The 10,881-nt window shown below is 50.7% G+C and overlaps 1 protein-coding gene across 1 annotated transcript in view; it reads left to right on the top strand.

The window, feature by feature from the left end:
- The window catches only part of LOC105818698 (protein transport protein Sec16A-like), a 22,369-nt gene extending 11,821 nt beyond the window's left edge, over positions 1–10,548 (top strand). The window contains exons 18-27 of the mRNA XM_012654788.1: positions 934–1,086; positions 2,959–3,036; positions 3,211–3,267; positions 3,440–3,536; positions 4,330–4,464; positions 4,739–4,823; positions 5,693–5,795; positions 6,299–6,358; positions 7,231–7,296; positions 8,828–10,548. Coding sequence (XP_012510242.1) covers positions 934–1,086; positions 2,959–3,036; positions 3,211–3,267; positions 3,440–3,536; positions 4,330–4,464; positions 4,739–4,823; positions 5,693–5,795; positions 6,299–6,358; positions 7,231–7,296; positions 8,828–8,896 — 903 coding nt within the window. The 3' untranslated portion in view covers positions 8,897–10,548. The remainder of the gene's footprint in view (positions 1–933; positions 1,087–2,958; positions 3,037–3,210; positions 3,268–3,439; positions 3,537–4,329; positions 4,465–4,738; positions 4,824–5,692; positions 5,796–6,298; positions 6,359–7,230; positions 7,297–8,827) is intronic.
- Positions 10,549–10,881: the final 333 nt, after the last annotated feature.

A 10,881-nucleotide genomic window follows, 5' to 3' on the forward strand; every position in this document is an offset into this window, starting at 1 on the left:
GAACTTCATTGAGTAGGTACCCAAACTCCTTGTTGAGGTGTACGCTGAGAAATAATAAAGATGATGAAATTATTTTTTAAATTGTTTCTTAAAGAGGAAGTGCTTCTAGATAGTTTTAATCCATAAAGTATGAAGAGTTGGTGAAAATGTTGGTAAGGAAAGACAGGGGAAGAGAGACTTCAGTAGTGTAAAAATAGTTGCTTTAACTAAATAGAAGAAATACACAGATATAATGAAATCCCTTACTAATTTTAACTTTTCCAAAATGGAGAACTTTCCTGATTTCTATGCCTTTTCTTCTACAATAGAATTTCTAACATTTTCACTTTTTTCCTAAAATTGAGATCCATTTCACCAGACATATTTGGTATAAATACCTCCTCTGTTTGCCCTGATCCTAACCAGGAGGGACAGTTATTTTCATACAGCCTGCATTCTGGAACCTTCTTTATGGGTACTCAGCTCTTTATGGCCATCCCATCAGTAGGCGATTGCTGTAGTTTAAACTTTCATTATATGTTTTACCAAAATCATTCTGTCCCTGAAACAGTAAAAAAGGTTTAACTGTATTGAAAACGATGTACGTGCACATTGCCCAGCTCTAACCGTCTTGTCCTCGGTGCACGAGCACGTTCCACTTCTTCCCACCGGCAGTTCCCACGGACGCCAGAATCTGCGCCCTGAGTACCCCATGCTCCCGAACAGGGCTGCTTGTTATCTGTGGCAGCTCTTGTCCTGCCACGGCCGAGGCTCCTGGGTGCCCCGTGGCAGGGGTTGCGTTCCTCAGTCCCCTCCCTGCTCTGGTCACTAGAGTCTGCTGACCTCTCAGTGATGTTTGATGGGAACCTTTGTGGGCAGGTGCTTCCCCCGTTCTCCTCGGGGTTCTATACAAGGAGCCCCAGGAGAGCCTGCTTCTGTGTTGCCTTGGGACAGGACCCCTCGAGAGCAGCACGGGACTCAGAGACCCCCACAGGATGGGATCGTACTAACTTGGGTTCTGCACAGCCTCCTCTGTCTCTGACACCTGCTCCCGAAAGGAAGAGACCTGGACAAGCCGTCAAGAAAGAGGTCAAAGAACCTAAGAAGGTAAAGCACAGCCCACCCCTGGCGTTCTTGTCCAGCTGGGCAGGGAGGTCGAGGCAGGTTCCGAGCAAGCAGGCTCAGCTTCCCAGAGGCAGCTCTCCTCATACACTGGAGGCAAGGGAAAGGCATTAATTTCTTTGTTAATTAAACCAAACATTTAAAATTCTTTTTATACACACAGTCAAGTGTGTAAAGTGTACAACAGTGTGATGAGCGTGTATATATTTGCACACACATGTAACCACCCACGTCAGTATGAGGACACGTCTAGGCCCCCAGGTTCCCTTGTGGCCACTCCCTCTCAAAGCCAGCCCAGAGGGTGGCCAGAGGGGTCAGAGGGCAGCAGTTGGTTCGTTCTTGTTGTGTCAGTGTCTGTTGTAGGCTTGTGCCACGGTTTCCTTTCTCCTTTGTCCCAGTAATAGACATCTGGATTATTTTCAGTTTGGGGATTTCATCAGTAAAGCCACATGAGCATTCTTATCTGTGTCTTTCGGCGGGTGAGTGTACTCATTTCTCTTGCATATATGCCGAGGAGTGGAGCGTTTAGGTCACAGGATAAGTGTCTGTTCAGCTTTAGGAGACACTGCTGAACAGTTTTCCCAAATGGCTGGACCAGGTTGCAATGCCAGCAGTAGAGGATGACAGTCCCAGTTGTCCCACGTCTCCACCAGCGCTGGGTGTCACCAGTCCTTATGCCTCTAGCACGTTGCTGGGTTGGAGGTATTTCCCTGCTGAGTCATGATGAGCACCTTTTCATGAGCTCATTGCTGTCTCTGCTCTTCTGTGTAGTGCTTGTTCAAGTCTCTGTACACTTTTTCACATTTTTATTTTAATTTTTAAAAATTAAATGGAGCCTCGCTATGTTGCCCAGGCTGGTCTTGAACTCCTGTCCTCAGGCTGTCCTCTTGCCTCTGAAGCAGCGGGGATTACAGGCGAGAGCCACCGTGCCTAGCTTGTCAGTTTTTAGTTGGGTCGTTTCAGTGCCTGCGGGGTCCTTGCTGCGCTGTGGGTGCGAGTCCTGTGTCAGACGCGTGTGTTGCGAGCATCTTCCAGTCTGCACATGGCCTCTGCACGCCCAGCGGAGCCTCGTAAAGAATACAGTTCTTGGTGCTCATGGAGTTCATTTATCAGGTTTTCTTTTATGGCTACTGTCTTAAAAATAAGCACACATTTAATTCAAAATGTGTGTGAATTGTGAGATAAAACACGACACTTCAAACAGGTTTTAAGCAAACAGACCATTCCAGATCTCAGATGTAAGTTTATCTGCTTGGTAGACTTCATAGAGAAACAGAAGTGAGAGTGTGTAGGTAGCTACTGATGCTTTTTTCTTTTTTTCAATTCGAAATGAAGTACAGCACATGAAGAATGAAGTGAATTTCCCCAGCACCCATGTTCTCCCAGCACAGGGAACGGGGGGACTTTGTTGTGCGGGGTCCCACACTGACTTTCTCAGCCTGCCTTCCGCTCCGCGGAGCAGGAGGACGTGCAGGCGTCGTTTGTCGGTGTTGAGACATGAAAAGCTCCTAAAGGCGTATTACTGGTCTGACTTAATTATGGTAAAATGCACATAACATGAAATTTACCGCCGTAACCATTTCTAAGTGTTAAGCTCATTCACGTTGTGCAGCCATCGCCCCCATCCACCTTCAGTGCCTTTTCATCTTCCCAAACTGAAACTCTGTGTCCCTGAGACACTGACTCCCTGTCCCCCTCCTGCAGCCCCTGGCAGCACCCATTCTCCTTCCTGTCTGTGTGGGTCTGACAGCTGTAGGGAGCGCATAGAAATGGATCGTGCAATGTTCATCTTTTTATGTCTGGCTCATTTCACTGAGCGTAACGTTTGCGAGGTTTTGTGATGGTTTTTATATTTAGAGTGAATCCTGGTTCTCTCGTTGGCTACCTGGGAAAAAAAGGACAGAAGCTTATTTGCCAGATGACAAGAACAAATCGGTGAGCGTCATAAAATACGCACAGTGGGGATCAGGAGGGATTTTAATGATTTGTCACTTTCAGGACAGACCAGAGTAGATGTTTTCTGAAGTTTGAAAGTATCATAATTTATCAGATTCCAATACTGTTTAGCTTCAATCTACTGATTTTTTTTCCTTTTTAAAATCTTGGCAGATTGTTTGGGATGAAAAGAAAAACCAGTGGGTGAATTTAAATGAACCGGAAGAAGAGGTAAATTACAATTTCAGTTATTATTGGGTATTAGGCTGTAAATGGAAGGAAAAGCCTTTCTTGCACCCGTACCGTGTGGGGTTTCTGGCACTCCTTTTGGAGCATCCTGTGGCATGTCCCGGTGGGTGTCTGTGCATGCAGTGGATTTCTGAGGCTGTTCCTCCCTCTGCAGAAGAAGGCCCCACCCCCACCTCCAACTGCGTTTCCCAAGGCTGTGCAGGCCGCACCCACTGGCCCCGCGGGGGTGAACGTGTTCTCTAGGAGAGCAGGTAAGAGTTCCCTGACGGCAGAGCTCATTTGGATAATTCACAGTCCAAGAGATGCAGGAATTTAGCTATTGTAACAAGTATGAGATGGCATTTGTCACACTGCAGAAGGTGATGTCTGTGTCATGAAGATGAATCCTTGAGGGGGGAAGAGTCCAGTTCTCCAGAGTATCAAATACCCCTCAGCGCACCATCGGTGTTGATGAACTGCAGGCACGGAGTGTCCAATAAGTCAGAAACAGAACTGGAGACATGGGTGGCATGAACCAGGAAACCTGCCCTGGGGGCAAGAAGCCACACAAAGCTGCCCAGCAGCATGGTAGCTCACGCCTGTAATCCTAGCACTTTGGGAGGCTGACGTGGGAGGATCGTTTGAGCTCAGGGGTTCGAGACCAGCCTGAGCAAGAGCAAGACCCCGACTCTGTCTCTACGAAAGAAATTAACTGGACAACTAAAAGTATATATAGGAAAAATTAGCCAGGCATGGTGGCGCATGCCTGTAGTCCCAGCTACTCTGGAGGCTGAGGCAGTAGGATTGCTTGAGTCCAGGAGTTTGAGGTTGCTGTGAGCTAAGCTGACACCATGGCACTCACGCTAGCCCGGGCAACAGAATGAGACTCTGTCTCAAAAAAAAAAAAAAAAGCTGCCCAGCAGAGAGGTGCCCTCTTCATGGTCGGGCCACATGTGGCTCCCAGGGCATCCCGCTTGCTCCTCTTCTGCCACAGTGGAAATGCAGCTGTTGGAAGCTGGAGGTCACTTCCTGTGTGGACCCAAGTTTGCTTCCCCCTCTATGTAGCTGGAACTAGAGCTCGCTACGTTGATGTTCTGAACCCGCATGGGACCCAGCGGAGTGAACCAGCTCTTCCTCCCGCGGACTTTTTTGCTCCACTGGCCCCACTCCCTATTCCTGCTAGCTTCGCACCAAACCCAGGTAGGCGGAGCGAGAGCGAGCCCAGTGGGCCAGTCTTCTGGCTTCTTGGCCTTTGACCCTCTCTCTTTTTGTGGGTCTCTGGCCTAAATCTCCCTTTAAAAGAATGACCTGACCAGCATGCAAAGAACCCACGGTTTGTGCTTTTTTTTTCCAATTCCTTTACCCTTTCCTCTGTGAGTGTACGACGTGAAGCTCTTCTTCTTAGGATGTTTTAAATGAAATCCCAGAGAAGTTCTGGACAGAATGACGGCCTCCTGCACTCTCTCGTTCACAGATGCAGAAGAACCGCAACTTGCAAACGGGGCTGGCGGGGAAGGGCAGGCTCCAGCTGGGGGCCAGGCCAGTCCGGAGGTGAGCGGGTGCGGCAGGAAAGGGGGGAAAGGCACGCAGTGAGGACATGCCTGCCAGTCCTGCCCAAGACAGGCTCCTGCCTTCTGCGGATCGGTCTCCAGTCTGTACACAGATAACGTTCCATCCGAAACGCTGAACACTTGGGTGTGTGCAGACGGGAAGTAGAGTGGAGGTTGCCAGGGGCTGGGGGAGGGGAACAAGGAGTTGCTGTTTAAGGAGTATGTACTTTAGTTGGAGAAGATTAAAAATTGCTGGAGATGGTTGGTAGTGATGGTTGCACAACAAGGGGAATGTACTTAACGCCACTGGACTGTGCACTCAGAAATGGTCACAATGGTAAATTTTATGTGTATTTTACCACAATAAAAAAATTTTATAAGTTACTCTAAGTTAAAAAAAGAAGAAATTATCTACTAGTAATAAAAAATAAAGTGTATCTTCACCTAAAAAAAGCAAACAAAATCCCATGTGAAGTAGAACAGCTCAGACCACAGTCTCTGACGTTGGAGAGGCCTAGGTCTAATCCTGGTCCCCCACTCACGGTAAATGCGCGTTTTGTTTACCGTTTAAAATGTGGGGTGGTCACTAAACCTCTCTAAGCCTCAGTTTCCCCCTCCGTAAAATGTGAATAACAATAGTATGAAATGGCAAAGCTGTTGTGGGGCCTTGAGGACAGTGCAGGACCTAGTAGGTGCTCAGCGCTGAGCTGTTGGGTCGGAGCTTGTAGGACAGCGCGAGTGGGACACCACGGGGAGATGCTTTCTCATGACTTCTCACCACGGAGCACTTTACGTGGAAGCGCGTGTTTGTGACCCGGGAACGGTTCTCTGTTTTTCTGCCTGGTGTGAAAGACTTTAAATTCCCTGAGATTTGGTAGTTGCTGCATTTCTTGTTTTTCTCCGCAGGTTGTAAGTTCTGCAGCACTGCACCCTGGCTCTGAACCCCCAGCCTCCCGAGCAGACTGTTCCCAGGGAGGGGAGGTAAGGAGCGCCCTGCCCGTGGCTTCCCGCAGCTCAGTTTTATTCTCCAAGTGCCTCTTCCTTTAAAAATGGATGATAATGGGCAGGAAAAGTCAGTCTAGAAATGAAAACACGTCAAAGTGTTGTATTCCTAGGAAAAAATTGCGATTGTTTGAGCAAAACTGTTTAGGAGCTCCAAATAGGGACGAGGGGCTTGAGGTGACCATGATAAGTCACCCCTTAACACAGCATGGAATGATCTGGAATTTTGTGATGCCATGAGGTAAAGCTGGCTTAGGGCAAGGGCTGGACAGGTTCCCCCCAGCCCTCCCCCCAAACTAACGGTTATTTCTTAATGACAACGTTACATTAGAGTAGGAATTTTAAGCTAACTCTGGCTTTTTTCCCTTTTGAATTATATCAATTCTAATGGCATCAAAAAGCTTTTGAAATTGAACTGCCAGCTTGGACATGCATGTTGATTTTCCTGTCTGTGTTTTGTGTGTGTTCTTGCTGTTTTGTAGCTTTCGCGCTGTAGTTCAATGAGTTCATTATCACGTGAAGTAAGCCAGCATTTTAATCAGGTACCTGTGGCTGGCGGCTCTCACTCACCTCGAGGATGAGCTGTGTCGCTTTGTTCTTCCTTTAAGAGTGCCGGAGCGGCGCGTCGTGTGTGCTGTGTGGCCACCCCCCCGCCTCGCTGTCCCACGCAAACACCACGTAGCCAAGGATGCAGTGTTCCTTTCTTGAAATGGCCTTAAAGGGATTTTGTTGTTAAATATCCAGATGCCTTGATGATTGAATTAACCCCAAATGCTCATAGTAATGTTGCTCTTTCTCAATTGGTTTTCAAATGAACGGGCTTGGGGTGCAGCCTCGCTGTGTGGGCGTTCCTGGGGCAGGATGCTCTCCTGTGGAAGGAGGGGTTCTTCTTTCTGATCAAGCATGGCAAGGTTTGTTTGAGGCCAGTGAGAGTGGCAGTGACGGCGTCTTGCAGCCAGTCTGGGTGGGGACGAAGGAATACTCCATCTTCCGTGTGTCTTATGGGACTGAGCCGTGTCCAGTGGCTCAGCAGAAAGGCTTGATACAACATTGCTGCCTGCACATGGGAACGCTGGGTTTCAGAACTGGGTACTTGAGGTCTGAAGTAATCAAAAAACCTACTAACTGCTTACACTGACACTAACGTGACGTCCCAGTGCTCTGCCCTCCTTATCTTTGCATGTTCTGGTGTCTAAAGCATTTTACTCTGCATGTTGCTTTTTTCTTTTTTACCATTTTCTATAAACCATTAAATAATTAAATCCAGTATTGCAAGCAGCATCTTTGACCTGCTTCTGTCGCTTATTTGGAAGTGTTACAAATCCTTACTTAGAAACAGGATCTGTGTCTGTGACCGAAGCACCAGCTGGTGTGCAGCACAGCCTTGCTGAGGTGACTTCTCTGTGGTTCTCAGGCTCCTGGCAACCTCCCCTCCGCAGGGGGCACCGTGCCCTTCTACAACCCTGCTCAGATGGCACAGGTGAGTGGCCCTTGTCTTCCTCCACATGTGACACCAGCTCGCTTGCTGACTTCCCGACCCGGTGCTCCGTAAATATCAGCTTCCCTCCCCGACTCCCTTCATAACGGGAATGGTGCATCACCAAGCGACGGCCCACGGGCGTGCTGGGAGAAGCAGCGCCCTCCCCCTGCTCCCACCTCTGCCTCTCCAGAGGCCGTCACTTGGAACTCTTCTAGTCGATCTGGGCACTCAGCCCCCGTCACCTCAGTGACTCCGTCGGGTGCTGCTCCTTGACGTTTGGGCTCGGGGGCCTTCTGGCTTCCCACGGCTCAGGCCCTGCTCTCCTCCCTCACCCTGGGGCAGAGTCGGGATCCTCTGCTGTGGCCTTTCTCGGTCATTCCATTTGTCTTGGCCACACACATCCTCCACTAGCTGCTGCTTTTGTTTTGTGTTTTTGTTTATTTATTTTTTGTTTCCCAGCAGCTTCTTGACAAAAAGGTGCACAGGTGAGTTTGTAGAGACCCTTCCCGTCTGAAAATGTCTTTATCCTACTGGTGTGTTCGGTTGATTGTGTGGCTGGGTAGAGTTCTTGGGCAGAAATCATTTTCTTCAGAACGGAAGGTGGTTGTGCATTTTCTGGTGCCAGCTCTTGCTGGAGTTCCAGGACCATTCTGCATGCTCCTCCCTGCAGGGTCCTCCGTGCTTCTTTCTGGAAGCCTGAAGGGGCTTCTCCATCCTCGGGACTATCTGACTCCCTCAGGGTGTGCCCTCGGCCACCGCTGGCCCGGGTGCACACACTTCAGGTGGGGAATGGTTTTGAATGTTCCCTCTGGTTTGCCTTCCTGAGCCTTCTCTTTCCTCCCTCTGGTTTCTTACCTGTAGAGAACAGACTGGCTGACAGTTTAGAGGAGCTGAGAGGGGGCAGAGGTCTGGGGGTGTCCTGGCACTCAGCCCCCACCGCCATGCCACTGTGCCCGCAGCTGCCTGTGGGTGGCCTCACTCCTCTTGACTGCAGTCCTGTGACGGGCCGCATTCCCTGCCCTGGTCCTCTAGGCTTGCTGCATCCCGGTCTACTGCCTGGCCGGCTCTTGCTTTTCAGCTTCAAGATTTGGTGGTTTTCTTCCCCCCTGTTAACCTTTATCTTACAGTCTGCCTTTACAAAAATCCCTTGGCTTTGACGTCAGGTTTCAAGAGGGAGCAGAGGCTGTACCTGGTGTCCCTGCAGCAGCAGGCCAGGCACAGGCCACCGTCCCTCCCTGGACTCACTGAACACTCAGCGGGCCAGCTCTGCAGAATTGGCCTCAGGTCTAAGAGCCCTGACAGAACCGAGGCACCTCCTGTCCGCTGGGACAGCAGACGCTGCTGGCAGATGAGTCAGCACTTTGAAGGGAGCCTGACTCGGTGGGACTTGTCCGTTCTCCGGGGCTTTCAGGAACAGAAGCACAGCGTTCCACTTGCGACGTCAGCAGCCGGTGTGGCCCTGCTGCATCGTCCCTGGGCGTTGTCCACCCTGGTGGACATGCAGAGGTCAATATTGTTCATTTCTTTTCAGGCCTCCGCCACCTCTGGGAGCTCAAGGCCGGGGAGGATTGGCCAGAGGAAATACCTGGCATTGAACTAGAGCCGTCCCTGTTTGGGGTTTGCATTTGGAACCCTCAGAAGACTGTTCTTCACCAAGAACCCAACTGCCTACCTGTGGCCTCACTCTTGTCCCCAGACAGGGCGGTAACTCAAAGCTGGCCACAGTCTGCAGCTCCCTCCTCACCCCGTCTCGATGAATTATTTCAGAAATTAACCCCACCGTTCCTTTCAGATGCTGGATGGAAAAAGTGAATCTCTGACTCAGAATCTTTCACCAAAAATGATATTACTTAAGTCATTTCAGATGATCTAGGATATGATATTCTCAGTCATTTAAGAATATTCCATTCAGTGAATCTAGAATTCTTTGCTGCAGGAGGGCAATGCATCAGTCACCTGGGGCCTCTCTCAAAACTCAGCTGTGAATTGTTGCCCTGTTAATCCCAGGGCTCCTTTAAGATGTTGGGCGAAAAGAGTTGATGTGTGACTCAAGAGACGGAGACACGGCCACCTGCCCTGCAGCCAGGGGCAGCTCTGCCCTAACCATTTCCGAGCCTGCAAGAACGACCGCAGGAAGATGCGTTCTCAGGCAGCGCCTCAGCGACGCGTGGGATTTGTTTGGCAACAGTTCACAGTTAGGTTTTGAGAGCAGCTCTGGTTACTGAAGCGAATTTCTCTCCTGTAGCAACAGCCTCATTTCAGTTTCTCTGGCCTAATTAGGACCGCGGGTGATTTCATGCACCCAGAAGCCAGGCGCTGCCCCTTCCCCACCGCAAAGTGCAGCTCAGCAGTTAGGAAAGAGGCCCAGAGCGCTGATCTCGGATGCTGCGGGTTCGGAGCGATGGGCCACTGTGAGAACTGTGACCGTAAGAGGCCTGATTTTTATCGCGCACAGAAGTAGTCTGGTGAGTCTCACGTCACGGCCCTGGGTTGGCACACTCTTCGAGGAGCACTGTACCTTCTCAAGAATGGCTTCCATAGTTCCGTCTGGGTGACCGGCTTTCTCTCACCTGGGTGTCATCATTTGAGGATCGGTGACATCGTGAAGAAAGTGGCTTATACAGTTTCTTGCCAGCAGCTGTGGAACCGGAGAGCCCTCCCGCTGCTCCCTGCCGACCTGGCCGTGAGGACCGGCCTGGGGGAGACCTCCGCTCGGCGGGCCCGGAGCTTTAAGGCTTCATCGACTGTTCTGAAAACTGTTCGTGTTCTTGTTAAGACTAAAGAGACTGAAAAAAAGAAAAGATTTAAAATATTTATAAAAATCAGTAGGTGATAATTTCTGTAGGCTCTGCTGGGGGGACATAAGCAGTTAGGTATTTTAAATTTTAAATTTAAGTGTAGAAATTGTAGAATGCGGAATTAGCACAGGCCCTTCCCAGTTTTCTGTTTCACTTGATCATCTCGGAAAGACCCAGACTGTTTTCCAGGACGTTCCACAGGCGTGGCTGACTGGATCCATTTGTTCTTGTCACTTTGAGAAAGGCCTGTCCCCGTGGACAGGCAGCCCTGTGGCCCTCGGTGAGGTCCTGTGGTTCCGGGACCTCCCCCGGCCCTACCCTGCCCGCTGTTCTCTGGTGGACTGCTCACCACTTTTGATTCCAGAAGCTTCCTGCAGGTGGGAGCTGCTATTTTTCCTAAATGCAAATTGTTACACTGCAAATTGTTGAATAAACTATTTTGCGCTCTCAAGCACTCACGTGTGGGTTCCCTTTTGTTTGCTGGAAGCGGAAGAGTGGGGGTGTCCTGCAGGCAGCCTGGCAGACTCCTCTGGGCCTGGCTGGGCTGCCCCTGGGGCGGGGCCGGTTGGCCAGGGTCGGTGGGGGGCGCGCTGCCTGGGGTGAGGGGGACGGGGGCGGGCGCGCTGTCCGGGTTGGGAGCCCCGTCCGGGCTCGGCCGAGCGCGGTCCTCCGGCCGCCAGGGGCCGCTGTGGGCTGGGGCGGGCGGCCGGGCCGGGAGGGCGTGAGCGAGGTGCGGAAGGAGGTGCGCGGGCCGGGGAGCCAGGAGGGAGGTCCGCGGGGCGCGGGC

The sequence above is a fragment of the Propithecus coquereli genome, unplaced genomic scaffold (assembly GCF_000956105.1).
Source record: "Propithecus coquereli isolate 6110/MARCELLA unplaced genomic scaffold, Pcoq_1.0 Scaffold449, whole genome shotgun sequence".
Classification (NCBI taxonomy): Eukaryota; Metazoa; Chordata; class Mammalia; order Primates; family Indriidae; genus Propithecus; species Propithecus coquereli.